Here is a 17,780-nt window from a genome sequence, read left to right as displayed (position 1 = left end):
ACAACAGTTAGAACATACCTATGAGATAATGAATTAAAGGCTATTTCCTTAGCTCTCAGTCTGAACAAAAATAGGTCTGAAATTTGTTATGACAGACAAAAAAATGCATAAGCAATAATAACACAAACTGAATATTTGCCTTAACATTTTTAAAGATATTATACATTTCCACCTTTTTAATAACACTTTTTCTTCTAACAGGTGCTATTAACATGACAGATCAAGTAAATATGCAGCTAAAGTTTATATAAGACCAGTGCAAATTATGCAATAAGATGATAAAGTAAACGAAGATAGTGGAATAAGGCAGTTATCAAAATGCAGTTTCCACATTTCTGCTCTGTGTCTACACTTTTGAATTCAGACAGACTCAATTCCTAAGTCCAAAAGCTTTAAAATTGCAAACTTGTCAGATACCAGAAGTGTCTTTAAAAGAGATGAGAGACAGACTGCAATAGACAAAAAATATAAACACATAAAACTGTTCCTGTGATATGACTATAATTTTTTGCTTTGATCGGGGAGTACTGGACTAGTCTGGTTATTAGGGAATCATTTCAGAACCACCTCCCAAACACAGAGCACTTTCTCACAGAAGCACAAGGGTTTTATTCAATTTATTATGTTGAAGCATATTGCAAGTGATAATTGCATAAGGGTTTCAAAAGAAAGTAAGAAATGTATCCTCAAGAGTCTGACCTAGACTGTTCCAACACACCGAAAATTTTACTGAACTATAAGGTACTCTTTCAAATTATGGATCAAAGAAAATTTGTTTAATAAATTTTGAAACCAGAATGATGTTATCATAAATTGATAATAAATACAAACTATAGCTCTGTAGCCTTTAGAAGGATCACCACCTAGAACATTCTGCTCTTTTTCTTTGCCCTTTATAGGACATTTAGTAACTATCATATCTATCTTCTGAACGCTAGAAAGTTTCCAACTGCAGGACTATTAGTTCCCTAGTTCCATCTTCTCTCCAGCTGCAAAAGAGCAAAAGATTCTACTACTTTTAAAAGTTCATTTAAGGATGGATGCACACCAGCACATCCTGGCACTCGAGGGGAGGCAGGGGCAGGAGAACGGTGAATTCAAGTGTACCTGGGCTACACAAGAATGGTCTTGAAAAAAAATGTCTTAAGTTTGGTTCTGAAATATTATACAGATTAATTTTCTGCTATGAGCTGCAGGAAAATATCATAAGAACTCAGCTGGTTATGGCAAAGCCACTACCTGAAGGGATGAAGGAATTCCTTTAGAGGAAGCCAAATTCCAAGGAGCTTTGGGTGTTATTTGGCTTGTTATATATCAGCTGTCTTCTGTTATGAAAATCATGTGTGCCTTCATAGTTTTCCCAATTGATTTTTCCCTAAGAAGTGCTAACAGTGTGGACTGATCACTCTCTGGACATACATTCTCCCCTTTCAGCACTGGAATCAGTTATCTCCCTTACCCACTTTCAAGGACTAATAGAAATAACAATCCAGACCACCACATGCTAGTCTCCTGATTTAAAGGTAAATTCCACAAGGAGACACTGCCTAGGTCAGGTGGACCTTAAGTAATAGCTTTACACAATTTAGCGTGGACCCTCCTTTCTTACAGCCTTACTAACTTTATAGACCCCTAACTTCTTACCTAACCACTTCTCAGAATGTAGACTGAGCACATAGACCCCCTTTTTGATATACTAACCGGTCATTAGCACTCAGTTGACCTCCTCTTTTACCATTCCCATTTTGGATTGTAAAAGAAAGCCTGACAATCACTGCCTGAGGAAACTCTTACCTGCCTTTATGACCCCATAGAATTCAAGCCTGGTGACCTTGCTCGAACAGGGGATTGCTATTGCTTGGATTTATAACTGGACTCCTGAGAGACTTGGGGAGAACTTAGAGACAGAGAACAGAGAGGGATAAGGAGGATTTTGACCAGAGAGAATGTGTGGACGAGATGGAAGATGAGGAAGATGGGGAAGTACTAGCTGGGTAAGAACGAGATGAAAAGGACCTAGATGAGGCAGAATTAAGACGAGAGAATTAAGATAGAACTTAGAGGGAGCAGTAGATAAATACAGAGAGAAATCAGGCAGGAAAGAAGCTAGGCACGAGAACAGAACTGAAGCTGTGTAAATAGGATGTTATCCCAGAGGAATTAAAGCAAGTGGACTAGAGAGCTCGGTGTGCTGAGATTCTATTTCCCCAAAATAGTTCCCACCGTTCTTCTGAGCCCCTGGGAAGTATTAATATTAAGGGTAGTCCTTTAAATAGTATACAAGAATTTTCCTAAGACTGTTCTTGCTACAGATGTCTAACACAACATGAGAGGGCATGTCTTTGCGTCTGCACTCTCTTGTTTCAATCTTAATCTTTTCTCTGATCAGGCTCATGTGTTTCTTCTGTTTCCTAAAACATCAGGGCTTGGAAAATATCCTTTCTCTCTAGTGTCCACCCCTCCAGTCTTCATTTCCTTTCTGACACATGGACTTTTCATGGTTAGATTTGTTGATTTGAGGGGCAGGGTAACTCATGTCCCAGTAGCATCACCTAATCCAGAATCCCTAGGATGGACCCCCCCCCCCCCCCCGACCTGGGAAACCCATTTTAATAAACAAACAGCACTGAGTTAACCCATGTGATAACACATTCTGTCAGTGACAGTACTGCTGCATGGCAATGGTGATGCTGCCCACCTAAATTTAAGAGGACCTCTCCATTCTCTTTCTTATGTGCAAAAGCAATTGATTTCAGCTGAATCACCAGGTGCTGTTAACAATAAGCTGGGCCATGGGAAGAGGAGACAAGGAATCTGACAGAGAGTTCAGGTCCCTGGGCTCTTTTTCCACACTCATTTTCCACTATGCTTCCTCTGTATTCTCACTTTCACTCCCTCAGTTTCCCTCCCCATGTTATCATCTGCCCGATAATGTCACCACCACCCTTTTGCTCTTTTTCTTGGCCTCCCTGGTTTCTGGAAGTGCACAGCTGATTCTCAGTTACAGACTAGGGAAACAGCTGAACTAAACAGATAGTTACAGTCAGCAGCCCCACTTCCACATGTTAGAACTGAAGATGGGCACAGTGACACACTGTTCAATTTGATTCTCAGGTAAATCTTTGGTTTTCTTTCTCCCTTTTTCCCCCCATATACATGCTTCTTCCTAGATAGTGGAATCTCACTAGAAGACGTAAGAGAACATGCATTTATTCAACTAACACATATACTAACAAGAAAGACATTCTGGTGGTTGAAAAAAAGATTTGCCACATATTTTGCCTTTCAATTGAGCACAGTATTTGTCACATGTTTAGTAGGACTCTAAATAAAAACTCGAAAGATTTGTTCTCAAATGTTATCCCCCTTCAACACACAACCTAAAGACAACTGTCCAGGGAAATCACATATCTAAACAATGAAACTGCACTTTCAGAATGACTTTGCTGTTAACCATAAATGCTTCCTGGGAAGATATACATAAGATATAATTAACACCACATTAGTTCTCACATAGGTGGTTATAATCCATAGGAGAACTAGCTCCCAAATATGGAAGAATTAACTTTCAATCAAGTCTCAGTGCCTACTGGAATCACAGTCTGGGTGAGACACAGAGCACTGACATATTAAGACAAGGAACCCACAGTGAAATAAAAACACTTGATACTTAAACAATTAGACTATCATGAAGGAAGTGCAGAGGTAATTATGACACAGATTAAGGCAGGGCAGAGGGACAAAGGCAGGTGTGAGATAATATGGGGCATTCAGGGAAATGTAGGTTGTTCAGCAGGTTAAAGCACTGTTGGGTATGTGTGACCACGAGAGAAAGGGTACATGTGTCCAGTGGATAAAGATGTAGAGAAACAGTGGGAAGATACAGGAATGGGAGAGGTAGAGGGAGGAAGAGAGAGGGGGAGATAATACATGTATGTAAGTATGAGGGGTGCATCATAGGACTGAGGCTGGGGGTAGTGAGCAGGTAGAGGACAGCACCTGGGCTCTGTCCTAAGGTGCCTGGACTACCACCTCATAATTGGGTGAGGCTTGCCCTGGTGATGACCCTTCCTGAATTCTGACGAGCTAGTGCCATGCCTGGCACAGTGTGAGAGGCTGCACATACATTAGCAAATAAATGTTCTATACATGTCTCTGGGGCCTTTCTCAGTGCTCCAAAGTTCCAGTACCCGGCTATCTGTGTCTAGGGCTTCTCAAAGCCCCGGGAGGCTTCTCTGTCTATAGGAGTACATGACTAAGTCTCCAGCATCATGTGCACCCCTGCTTATTCATTCTCAACCCACACTGCTCCAGAGCCATTGCAGAAAATCATAAACTGAGTCATGAGATCAGTAAATTCTTTTTCTGAAAGACTTTAGTATTATATATATAAGAAGGTGGGACAGGTTCATCTCTACAAAGGAGAAGAAACTGACTGAATGTAATTTGAGAAAAACCTCCATCTCTCAAAAATTGTTTCAATTTGTTCTCCTTCCTGGAATTCTACAGATTTGAAATTCATGTGCATTAACTGTGCTCTATTCCAGGACAAAGTCTATGGCATCTGGAGGCATGGACAGCGCACTCTGAACATCTTTCTCTTAAAGTAATTTACCCAAGGTCCTCAGCAAAGGAGGTAAAGATCTGGCATCAAAGTGGAAAAGCATCAAGAGGGAACAGAAGGCTCTATCATAACTAAGGCCAACGCTGGACATCAGCATAAAAGATCAACATCTCCTATGACAAACCTCTGCTTACAGCTAAAGTGACGGTGTCACAAGCTGGATTTCTGACATTAGTGTTGGGGTCCATGGGCATAAGGCAAGCAAGCAGCTTTGGATTCAGAGTGACTGCTAAATCCAAGTGCTACATGGATCTCGTGTCCTTCCAACTGTAGCTACATGGTCTATTTTATTTCATCAACGGAATTTTTTCAAAACAAGAATTTTTATCCAAAATTCAAAGCAGCATAATCTATGTGATTTTTGAAGCATATTGTAAATAAAACTTTTCATATTCTTATAAAGTTTGTTCTTTTCTGAAAAAAATGATGCCTTATATTCTTTCCTAGCTCATTATACAAGTTTCTAAAACATATCAGTTATATATAACTAATACTCTCAATATAAGATTATTTACAAGGATGATTCCAATTCATTCCTCCAACATTTGATTATAAGAAGAAATCAATCATTGGATAAGGCCACATGATATAAAAATAAGAGGGAATTTTCTATTATTTCCTTTATATATTCCTGCTTTGTCCTCTGCTTTATTTTCTATGTAAAATTTCTGAGTAGTTTACAATGTGGATAATAGCGACTGCTTCTGAACCTTAAGCACCTGACTGGAATACTTAAAAAAAAAAAAGCTTAAACACAGCTAGTCCCAGAACTTGGTTTTTACATTCTGTTCCCCACTTAAAGCCAGTACAACCCCTTGAGTAAAAGGCTACAGTCAGAGAAGACAAGGCACACTTGCAGCCTCCTGCTGTGCCCCGAAGGAAAAAAGGCTCAGAATCCACAGGGTCATGGAGAAAGAGCACAGGAGCCATCTAATGACTCCCAATGGCTACAGGTGTAACTCAGTATATGTGGTGAGCATGTTTAAGGTACTAGTTTCAATCCCTAGCACCCAAAAATAGAGACTTCCACTGGCTACTTTTGTAAAAACAGGAACAAAAATAACTATCGATAATATACTAATTAAATAAAAACCCATATGTTCATCATGCTATTGAGAAAGAGGAAGGGGTCGAGGAGGAAATTCCTCTTTGTTATGGAAGTCAGTTAATGGGAGATAGAACTGAAACTGACATTCTGAACAACCTCCGTTATGATAACTCTCTCAGGAAGGCTCATCTACAGATCCCCAAACCAGTGGGTAAAAGGCTAGTGAAGAATATGATCTTCCAGTGATGCCAAGCCATCACTCCACAAATTATTTTCTTCTAGAGGGAGGGGTTAAAATACCTTAAAACAAGTCTCTGGAGATTACCATCATAACCAACAGCTCAAAGACTTCCTCACTCATGTGGGACCACTTGACATGAGGGACTGCTTTATTGGAAACTACAGGAAACATGATTCACCTGTGACTATTAACAAACATCAACTAAAACTTGGGCAGTGTCAAGCCACAACGTCAGGGCATTCTCAGGACTGCACAAAGTTCTGCAGGGCAGTGCTGGTCAAAACCACAGTTCCAGTTCACAGGAGATGGGGTGGGAGGTGGGGGCAGATTCTGGATAAGGAACCAAAACTCAAACTTCAAGTGACCGGCAATTGGCTGCCTTTGTCAAAATAGCCAATAACGAAGAAGAAGAAGAAGAAGAAGAAGAGGAGGAGGAAGAGGAGGAGGAGGAGGAGGAGGAGGAGGAGGAGGAGGAGGAGGAGGAGGAAGAGAAGAAAACATTTGAAATTAGATTAAAATAGACTTTAAAGGTCATGATGATAATATATATCCAAATAACATGTAAACTCTAGCAGCTCATGGTCTAGAAATAGAAGACACTTTTTAGGGAAACTGAAAAAATTCAAATATGAGCTGAGTATACTGATACTGTGGTTTAGTTATTTAGTTTTAAGGATGATAACAAGAATATAATTATATAAAAGACCACTCTCGTGCTTAAGAGCTTAGGAGACAAGTGTCATGATGTTATCAGGAGATCTGACTGCTCAGAAAGAAAAGCTCATGTGCACATACAAAGCACATACTGCAAAATAGTGAGAAATATTATATCTAGTGGAGAATGTGTCCATTAGAATAATTCCTTTCATTTTTTGGTATATTTGAAATTTTTGCAATAAAATTAGGCTAGAGAATAACTGCTAGAGCACACGGGGAAAAAACACTAAAACCAACTTTTACACCCACTATTCTGTTGGGTTAATCTGGGCAACAACCCCTGCCACCGCAAATAGCAAGGAAGAAAGCCAAGCTTGGGGCCCTCCAACTTTCGTGTAAGTTTAAAAGCACCATGTAGACATGTACTAGAAGGGACTATGGTGCCAGAATAAAAGGAAGCCTTGAACAGCAGTCACTGTACCACAGAGGCCAGGCACATGAAGGTAAACTCCCAGGGAGCACTCCCCAGTGCTCCCCACCCCTAATGGAATCTTGACCTGAAGAGAGCAGCCCAGACCAAAAGGACAAAAAAACAGAAAACAAAAAACAAACAAACAAACAAAAAAAAAAAAAAACCAAGGAGTTGACCAAGAGGGAATTGGCTTCTAAAAGGAGCCTTATTGTTGCTTAAGTTCACAATTACCAACAAATAACCCCATGCAGACAACTGAAAGTGGCCGCCACTGATCCAGGAAAGCTCTTCACAATACACTGTAGAAAACAAGATGTCACCTTCAGTTTTTGAAGCTTCTCTGTATTTGTGGTCAAGTGATCAACATAAGTCTGGACACATTCGAACTTCTTTAAATATTCTTGGTTTCGGACATGAGCCCTCCTTTCAGATTCACATATTTCCTTCAGGTATTTCTTTAGTTTTGCACATTTCAGCTTAGCTCTTAAGAAAAAAAAAAAAGGTAGATCTTTAATAATGTAACTCAAATTTAACAAATTTAAGAATAATTTTCTTTAACGAAAGTGTTAACAGGACAATAAAAATCTAAGAAATCGTACTCAAAGCATTGAAGCCCAGGGGACAGAATGCATATATAGTATTAGAGAAAGAAAATTATTATGGTATCACTACGGTATCGAATTGGTCACAGCATGACACACCTCTCCTGAGAAACGTAACAGTACCACTTGATACCACAGTAAAGACTCCTATGCTGCTGAGACAGGTCTCACTATGCAGCCTCGAATGGGTTGGAACCTGCAATCCTCCTTCCTTGGTTTCCCCAGTGTGAATATTACAGGGATGCAGCACCATGCCCAACTGTACCACATCCAGCTACACGGATATCTTTCTTTCTTTGTTTCTGTCTTTTGTTTTGTTTTGTTTTCTGCCTCTGCTTCCTGAGTGCTAGGATTAAAGGTGTGCACCACCACACCCAGCTCTGGATTTATTTCTTAAACTGAAATATGGTTTTAAGAGCAGTGTCTCTTTAGTCATATTCACATGCATACAGAGCCAAGTTTTTATATGACAAGCAATTTTCAAATTAAATGCTCATATAAAAGCAGAATCAAAATATAAACTATAGTACATAAAATTAAGAAAATTTAAAATACAAAAGCTATCATTGAAATAATGTAAAAATGTATTAGACATTACAACAACATATTAGTGAAATATTTTGTAGTAATATATAAACTATGAGAAAACTTTGGAGACTCTTATCCAAATTGTAATACTAAAAGGCATAATAGATAGCTCAAAGTACACAACCTTCTCTTCTCATAGACCAATATGCTAATTTTCTTCCTTCTTTACAACTATCTGAACCATAAATTAGTACCTTATGGAGCATTTATATTTTTAGTCCAGTAAGGTATTTTATATTCTCCCATCCACATATGTATTTACCTTCCCAGTACAGATCTTCAAAGATGCTAGAAATACTCAAAATGAATCAACATCAGATCTTAAACCTCTAACTCTAGGCCAACAAACTTTCAGAAATCCCTGCCCCACCCCTCCCATCTCTGGGGCAGTGGTGGGGGGAGTGTTTAGGTATGAATGTGTGCTCTAGTGTATCTCTGGGGCAGTAGGGGGATGGGAGTGTTTAGATATGAATGTGTGTTCCAGTGTATCTCTGGAGCAGTGGGGGGGGAGTGTTTAGATATGAATGTGTGCTCTAGTGTATCTCTGGAGCAGTGGGGGGGAGTGTTTAGGTATGAATGTGTGCTCTAGTGTATCTCTGGGGCAGTGGGGGGGAGTGTTTAGGTATGAATGTGTGCTCTAGTGTATCTCTGGGGCAGTAGGGGGGGAGTGTTTAGGTATGAATGTGTGCTCTAGTGTATCTCTGGGGCAGTGGGGGGGAGTGTTTAGGTATGAATGTGTGCTCTAGTGTATCTCTGGAGCAGTGGGGGGGAGTGTTTAGGTATGAATGTGTGCTCTAGTGTATCTCTGGAGCAGTGGGGGGGAGTGTTTAGGTATGAATGTGTGCTCTAGTGTATCTCTGGAGCAGTGGGGGGGAGTGTTTAGGTATGAATGTGTGCTCTAGTGTATCTCTGGGGCAGTAGGGGGGTGGGAGTGTTTAGATATGAATGTGTGTTCCAGTGTAAGTCAGAGGACAAGCTCAGCTGTCAGTCCTCACCTTCTACCTTGTTTGAGACAGGGTCTCTTGTTGTTCACCACCGCATATACCAGACTACCTGGCTCACAAATTCCTGGGGAGCTCTGGTCTCTGCCTACCATCTCCATGTGGGATTTCAGACATGCGCCACCATGTCTGGCTTTATGTGGACTCTGAACTTAAGTCCTCAGGCTTGCCTGGCCAGGGTTTACTCACTGAGCCATCTCCCCAGCCCAGAAGATTATCATACTAATGATACCGTGCTTTAACTGTGATTGGCTGTCTTCATTTTTCCTTCTGAATAAAACAATCTACCACTGTTTTGACTGCCCGTATCTGCATTTTTGACACAAATGATAGTCATGGAGGAAGACCCAACATACTCTTCTCTAGAGACTTAATAAAGCTGCTTAGTAGCCATGCTTTCTCCACCCAAATCCTAGTCCTCATTTGGTGTCCAACGTGGTGGCAAGAGTTTCCACCTAAAAACTGAGAAAAAAGATTCTAAAACGGAGCTAAAAACAGCTTCCTAATTGTCTCTCTCAAATGAGCGGCAGCTGCCGGTTTCAGCTACTGGTGGGTTCCTGGCGTGCGTGCTCGACCTGCAGTATGGCGGGAATCAGGCCTCTGCAAGTGGCACATTAAGCTGCATGGTGGATTTAGACTTTGCTAGTACAAAACAAAAAGAGGTTTCTGAGCTACACGCTGCTTGGATAAAAGCATAGACCCATGCATGACAGCTCCCAGAGCTGGTGGTAAACGTAGCCATGTTGGGAAGCTGAGGTGGGCGGAGCCAGCAGCCACAGCTGCTGCAGTTTAAAGCAATAGATTCACAATAAGACAGATTCAGGTGTAATAGTTTACAATGTGTGTAAAAATATACGTAGGCTTGAAAGAGACAAAAAAGGTGATATATAGAGTTATAGAAACAAATACATAGTTTTAAAAAATAAAGTCTTTAAAGAGACAGTAAAATTAATATAAAAAATAAGCCACGTAAAGATGAATATTACACAGAGAATCTGGATTGTGTTGTCTTTGGAATTTTTAACTGCAGAAAAACATTTGATTGTAAAAGCTGTTGAGTTATGCCAAAATGTATATTTTAAAGATACCTTGACTTCAAAATTTGAATGTAAGGATATGTTGCTTTGGAAAAGAGTCTCTTTTGTTCCCACAGAAAGCCAGAGGCTATGGATTTGTTCAAGATTAAGATACATCAGGTTTGACCAGCCAAGACCCCCTGAAAGTTCTCTGATGACACCATGGCCCAGATGATCCAACATCCAGAATGGTTTGAAGGCATCTGGCTCAGACGATACAGCCTCATGGACTATTCCATAATTCTAAAATTTTCTTTGTTTCCCCATAAGATACAGCGCCCCCTTCCAGCAGGAAGTAGTAAGAGAAGCTACGCCCAAATTCCCAAATTATATGTAATTTTACTTTGTTAAGGTTAAAACCTTCCTTTTTGAAAAAAAAAAGGGGGGAAGTGCTGTGGGATGTATGGCAAATGTGTTGCTAATTAGTCAATAAATAAAACACTGATTGGCCGTTGGCTAGGCAGGAAGTATAGGCGGGGCAAGGAGGAGAATAAAGCTGGGAAGTGGAAGGCTGAGTCAGAGAGACACTGCCAGCCGCCACGATGATAAACAGCATGGGAAGATACCAGTAAGCCACGAGCCATGTGGCAAGGTATAGATTAATAGAAATGGGTTAATTCGTGATAGAAGAAGTAGATAACAAGAAGCCTGCCACGGCCATACAGTTTATAACCAATATAAGTCTCTGTGTTTACTTGGTCGGGTTTGAGGCTGTGGGACTGGCAGGTGATAGAGATTTGTCGTGACTGTGGGGCCAGGCAGGAAAACTCCAGCTACACTCATTCTTGCTATTACCCTTCAAAGCTGATCATGTAAGTCATCCATCCACCCAAGCAATCACTCATCTATTTAGTAGTGCAAGCATGAAGACTGTCTAGCCACAGTCAACAGAGAAACAAGCAGGTAATTACTGCATGCTGAAAGCTATGAGGGAAGGGAAGGAACTTTTCAGAACAACTGAACCTGCAAGGAGGCCCTCCCAGGGGCAACAATTTTTCAGGTAAGAGTTGAGAGATGGATAAAAGCTAGCAGATCAGCTGTAACAATTACATGCCTTAACCACTACAGAAACTAAATATGTTTAAATAAGAACCAAAAAGACTATACTGCTTTATTTTTCCCAACCCCCTCGTACTGCCTTATTTTAAGATATTTAAGTAAAACCATATTCTGAACTAACACAAAAACTAAATAATGAAAAAAATGTTTATTTATAATATATAAAATTAATAGCATTTAATTCAAATTATCATGCATTAAAAATAAAAGAACAATAAAAATATTCTAACTATAAAACTATGACATAATAGTAGGGGTTAATTAGGCTTTTTTTTTTCTTTTTTTTTTTTCTTTTTTTTGAGGAACAGGGTCTAAGTAGTCCTAGATGGCCTGGAACTCACTATGTAGACCAGGCTGGCCTCAAACTCATAGAGACAGGGATGCGCCTGCTTCTGCCTCCAGAGAGCTGAGAGTAAAGGCATGTGCTTCTACCACCGCCTGGCAGGGATTACATATTGACTACAAACAAGCTGGACAATCATCACTGTCATCTCTTACCTGCACTTATCAGACTTATTGTATTCATAAAGCTTGTCTTCCAGGTCAAATCTCTTCTTTTCACTGTAATATAAAAACAAAACAAAACAAAAGTCACTGTATCGTACAAGCTAATGTATTTACACCATGACGTCTTTGAAACTGCACCTTTGTGAGACTTGTTCCATTAATCTATTTAAAAAGGAGACAATGTCATGGGTGGCTGAAACAAAGACCCATCTCCAAGGAAGTAGAAGAAACAGGGAGAACACCAGTATGAAGCAAAAACTCAAGATTCTCAACATCAGTGGAGCACTGTCATGCATGCCTATAAACCCAGCACGTAAGAGGCTGTGGCAAGAGGATCAGGACACTGAGGCCAGCCTGAGGTACATAGTGAAAACTTACTGAAAAACAAAATTGACAGAGATTCTCCAAGTAAGGGAGACCTTGTCTCAGAAAGCAAACAAACAAACAAAAAGACTGAACTCAGAATAAACATGGAAAGGACATCGTATATTTATTTCCACATTAGAAATATGTATTGAGATCATGATTATTAAACCTTCAAGGTTCTATAACCAATTGGGTGCTTAACTAACGACAAATGAATGACAAGAGGGTACAGTGTAGCAGGAATCTTAAAAGTTCTTATTAATGAACATAAACCTGGAGCAGGTATTGGGGTGAATGCTGGAAGATCAGAGAAGCAGAACAAGCCACAGCCACCTCACCTCGCCAGTTCCTCAGCTGATCCTGTTTCCTCAGGCTGGAAGCCTTTGAGTTCTCATCCAAACGGATCTCAGCTGAACTGCTTCTCTAAAGCCTGAAAGCTTAACCAGCTCTAGTTCCTGGTCCTCACACCTTATATATCTTTCTGCTGTCTGCCATCACTTCCTGGGATTAAAGGCCAGTCACCATGCCTGGCTATTTCCAGTATGGCCTTGAACTCACAGAGATCCATGTCTCCAGAAGGCTAGGATTAAAGGTGTGAGTGCCACCATTTTCTAGCCTCTGTATCTAGTGGCTGTTCTGTTCTCTGACCCCAGATAAGTTTATTAGGGTGCATAATATTTTGGGGAACACAATACCACCAAAGTAGAAGGAATTTGTGCTTAAATTACAAGGACAGACAGATCTTTAAGTACATCTAGGATGCTATGCTGCCATGGTATTATGGCCAAGATGAATGACTGAATTCTGATCATGAGGAATCATCTAAAGGACCCAGCTTGGGAGTTACTGTCCAGAAAACTCAAGAAATTGTCAGGAACATGACCAACAAGGACAGACAAAAAGAAACAAAAATCACTCCAAGAAGACAGAAGAGATATGGCACACAAAATGCAAACCATGTTTCCCAATGAAACCCTAGACCAGAAAGGACCAGAAAGAAAAGGGGACATTGCTGGGACACCTGGTGTCCGGCATGAGTGTGTGGGCTGATACAGCAAGGCTGGGTACCTGTGAGAGCCGTACTGTGCTTATATAAAAGAACATTCTTATTTTTTTAAGTACATTAAAGAGTTTAGTGGTGATGGGCTATCACACCTGCAATTTCAAATATTTCAGAGAAGAGCATGATTTTAAATAGGTGTATGGGAAGAGAAAATTACAATATCGGCACTTCAGAAGAATCTGGGTGAGGAAAACACTGGAGGTTTTTGTCCCATATCTGAGACTTTGCTATAAGCCTGACTTTTTAAAGATAATTTTTAAAATGAATCTGTGGTATCTAGTAAAAAAGGGCCACCATTTCTTCAAAAGTCCATCATCACCTCCCAAACTGCAAGTTCTTTTTAATAATGATGTAAAAATCGTTGTTCTCAGTCCCCTCTTCAGAGGATGCAGACACCTGCTAATCACACTTCCTTTCTCCAAACACTTCATATCTTAGCAACCACAGTCAGACACATTGTGGCTCTCTATTCCATGCAAAAATGGTGCTGATCTTGCCAACTCCTCGTCTCCTGACTCCCTCCTCCACACTGCTGCATCTCTGAATGGTAATCCTTCGTATGAGTTTTAAACACAAGGCTTAAAAACTAGATATTCACCTCAATGAAAGTTATTGGTAGGATCACTATGCTATGCCTACATATCAAATCTCTATTTCACAATCTCTGAAATGCCCAAACCTGAGATGCTTACTTACATAGCCCATGCTTCAGTCACTTGTACCCCTCATCTGGGTTTTCACAGCTGGGCTGTTCTACAAGGCTGTATGTTCTGCATTTTAAGGCATTTGTTCTGTCTGTGCCTCAGTACTACAATTTTCCATCACCCTCAGCTCTACTCAACTAATATGTCAGTGTCAATTTCTGGACCATTATGATAGGTTACCCTGAATCAATATCACCATTGAAAATAACTGGGGCTGGTTAATGGACCTTTGAAAGGATGTTTTTATATACAATAATTGTTAAGCATCAGTCCCACTTATATGTTTCTACCACACTTGTGGGCACTATACACACTGCAACATGTCACTCCATTAGACTCTTTTAGATTCAATTATTGACTTTCACGACAATGCAGAGAAAGCACTACATACAAACTGAAAAACATTCAAGCTATAAAATTACACCTATGTGTGAATACAGAGAAGATGACTGAGGATCAAAATATGGCAGTTTCAAAGGAAAAGCCCAGCTATCAGATCAGCTAACATTTCAATGACTGCCTCTAAAAGGGTTGAGAAGAGTGAACTGTGTTTATTGTTGCCGTTAATCTCCTGCTTCTCCAAAGTTTCTAAATTGATAAAGCATTTCCAAGCATTCCTACTGCTAGTCAAATCACAACACTTGAGATGACCATGGACTTTCAGGAGACAGTGCTCCCTATGCTGAGACTGGCTTTTAATTTTGAAATGTTATTACATTTATTTGTGTGTATGTGTGTGCGTGCATGTGTGTGTGCTCACACACATTCATGTGTGGCAGTCAGAGGACAACTTTCATGAGGCATTTCCCTCTTCCCACCTTGTAGGTGGGATCAAACTCAGGTCATTAAGTTTGGCGGCATGCACCTTTACTTGCCGATCCATTTCACCAGCCCAGCTTTAATTTTTTAAAAGCCCACTAATCTAGGTTTTTTTTTTTTGAGTCTTTATTTTACATATTAATCTAGTTCCCTCATCCTGCTGAAGAACCAAGGTTCAAAAAGGCCAGATGACCCTTTTCAAGCTCTCGGGACTTGTCACAGCCAGAACTCATGATCTCACTGTAGTGCTCTCTCTAAAGTTATTTGCGTCTCTATCTTGTGTATAGCATGCATTAATTAGAATTACTTACAGATTCTTAAAATGAAAAATGATCACACACGGCAACAGATTTACACTGACTTAAAAATAAAACAAATCTTCAAATGCAAGACCATGAACAGGGCATAAAATGTGACTCCAATTTCTTCTGTAACTTCAACAACCTTACCTTGCTTAATAATTAAAGTAAGAAGTGCTAGACATAAAGTGGATAATCATTACACGGTTATTGTACCATAAGGACCATAAACAGCCAGGTGTTTCTAGCACAGGAGGCAAAAATAACTCACCATTAACTTAGTTCAAAAAGAATGTCATTTAAATCAGTAACATTTTAAGAGCAGATCTTTGGCTATGAAACACAAATAAGTAAAAACCCAAGGTAACTACACCACTCTGCAACTACAGCAGTGAGCTAACGGCACTGAGACAGACAGTCTTGATTTTTAATTACACAGTATGTAAAGACACTTAATAGCACCTCGGAGGACTAGGAAAGGATCATTATTTAGTGACACTATGAGGCCACTGGGCTCCACAGAAGCCATTCGTAACACCTAGACACTAGCTACTTGACTCTTGGATTCCATTCATAAATTCAAATAGTTCACAAAATACCTCTCTCATCACATGTACTACACTGCAAGCCAAAGGATCTGCTAGGTGTCATTTCCTCCCTCCCAGAATTCTCAATGCAGGAAAAGAAAAAAAAAAAAGTAAGAAAGTCACCTGTGCTCTCTCCAAAAGTGCGTAAGCAAGCAGAAGGGACAAACAAAATTAGGAAAAGTGTTTGGAAAAGAAAAGCTTGCAGGGAATGATACATACTTTTTTAAGACAGGATCTCACTATGCTGCCCTGGCTGACCTGGAACTCATTATGTAGCTTAGGCTGGCCTTGAACCTGTAGTCCTCCTATTTCTGCCTCTTCAGCATACACAACCACCAGCATACCCTTAACTGGTTAATTTTTTTTTTACGTGGGTGATTAAGAGATCCCTAGGGTAGGAGAGCAGGAGTGTGTCAGAAAGAAAACAGGATGTAGGAAGGAGATAAACCATGGAAAGGACAGTTAAGGCCTGTGGTAAATAGTTTACAAATAACTAGACAAAAATTAAGTCTAGCATATGATGCAGTTCCCTTGAAAAAAAAATCACTTACTTTACCTCACCTGCAATTACTGTTATCATCTTAGAACTGTTACAGCCCTCCTGGTCCATCTGAATGATTCTGTAACTTTAACACTCATTAAATGTTTTATTTATCAAGAGATCCAAAAATCTATTTCCTTTCTTGTCAACTAATGAGATTTCTAAGCCCAATTAATTTGGCAGCTAAAATAAGTGTTCCAACAACTTATCTGTCATGTGGTTATTTATAGTCAATTGCTTTATAATTTTCTCTATTTATGCATTCTTAGATCTAGCTGTCTCCAGTGGTTTTCATCTTTCATGTCTTAATCAAAGGCAATCCCAAGCCTCGAAGCTGAACTCGTTGAAAATTTCATCGCTTCACTATAAATTTAGGGAGCCCCAGACACCTCCAAATGACTCCAGCATTTTAACAGGGCATGGGTTTTAAACATACACACACATCACCTCACTCCAGCCTGTATTCCTAGACCTGTCATCATTGATGCAGTGTGTGTGTCAAACTAGGGTGACAATCTGAAGAGAGAGTAGGGAGGGGGCCGTAGAAGAGGACTAGAGAAATTCATAAGGCTTGATGGAGACTGGCAGGCAAAAGAACTACTCTCACTTCCGGCCGCATCCTCAGGCTGAAGGACCCGGCTTTAGTTGCACCTAACTCAAACATAGGGTCATTTGTGGTGAACTTTATGCTCCGGACCCCATCCGGAACTACTGGTAGGTCGCAGGCGGGTCCCGGGCCTGGTGACTCATTGGGGGGGAATGGGAAGAAACGCCAGACAGGGTACCCAAAGCTCTCAGTGGCGCACTGACTCCCCGCCCCGTCCCGCCGCCGTACCTGTCCCGCAGCGCCTGCTGGAGCTGGCCCACCCTTTCGTAGTAGCTGGGACTCGCCAAGGGCGCGGACGCGGCGGGGATCGGGCACACGCCACCGCCACCGCGCCCTCGCGGCATCGCCCCGGGGCAGCGCGAGGGCCTGCGTTGCCAAAGGAGACCGCCCCGACATGCACCGCGGGTAAACAAGGAGCCAGGCCGCCTGAAGAGGGCGGGGCAGAGGCGGGGCGCCGAGGAGGCGGGGCAAGATGCCGTGCGGGGGCGGGGCGGAGGCTGAGATCCAGGCCGGGCGGCGAACCCTGGTGGTACAGGCTACAAAGGGACCAGAAGCCAAGAGAGCTGCGTCACCTTCTCTCTGCAGCAGCTGCGTTTCTCTTCCCTGCTCCTGCTATAGAATCCCTTCCAACTGTACTCATCAGATGCGGTTTCTTGCTTCCCACCCCTTTCCCTGCCTCATCTTAGAATTTGCAGAGACACCCTGTGGCAAGGTTGTTTTGCTACCAGCACTTTAAAAAGCCAGAAGAAAAAAAAAAAAAAAAAACTCAGCAGATGTATGCAGTGCCCTGCTGTCCTTAGAACGTGATGGCTCCATTTGCCATCAACATTTACAGGAGATAAAGATTTGGTTTCTAACTAGTTACTTGTGAATCAGACAATTTACTTCTGCAGACTATCCTCCAACAAGGCCTGGAGCC

General features: G+C 41.0%; 1 protein-coding gene across 1 annotated transcript in view; it reads right to left on the bottom strand.

The window, feature by feature from the left end:
• Positions 1 to 17,253, bottom strand: part of Kiz (kizuna centrosomal protein) — a 110,105-nt gene extending 92,852 nt beyond the window's left edge. The window contains exons 1-3 of the mRNA XM_059261571.1: positions 17,090 to 17,253; positions 11,867 to 11,929; positions 7,363 to 7,525 (exon numbers count right to left, since the gene is read on the bottom strand). Of these exons, the coding sequence (XP_059117554.1) occupies positions 7,363 to 7,525; positions 11,867 to 11,929; positions 17,090 to 17,205 (342 nt within the window). The 5' untranslated portion in view covers positions 17,206 to 17,253. The remainder of the gene's footprint in view (positions 1 to 7,362; positions 7,526 to 11,866; positions 11,930 to 17,089) is intronic.
• Between the last annotated feature and the right edge of the window lie 527 nt (positions 17,254 to 17,780).

Source organism: Peromyscus eremicus, chromosome 4 (assembly GCF_949786415.1).
Source record: "Peromyscus eremicus chromosome 4, PerEre_H2_v1, whole genome shotgun sequence".
Classification (NCBI taxonomy): domain Eukaryota; kingdom Metazoa; phylum Chordata; class Mammalia; order Rodentia; family Cricetidae; genus Peromyscus; species Peromyscus eremicus.
The sequence above is the reverse complement of the archived record's forward strand: the minus strand, read 5'-3'. Positions and strand labels throughout refer to the sequence as shown.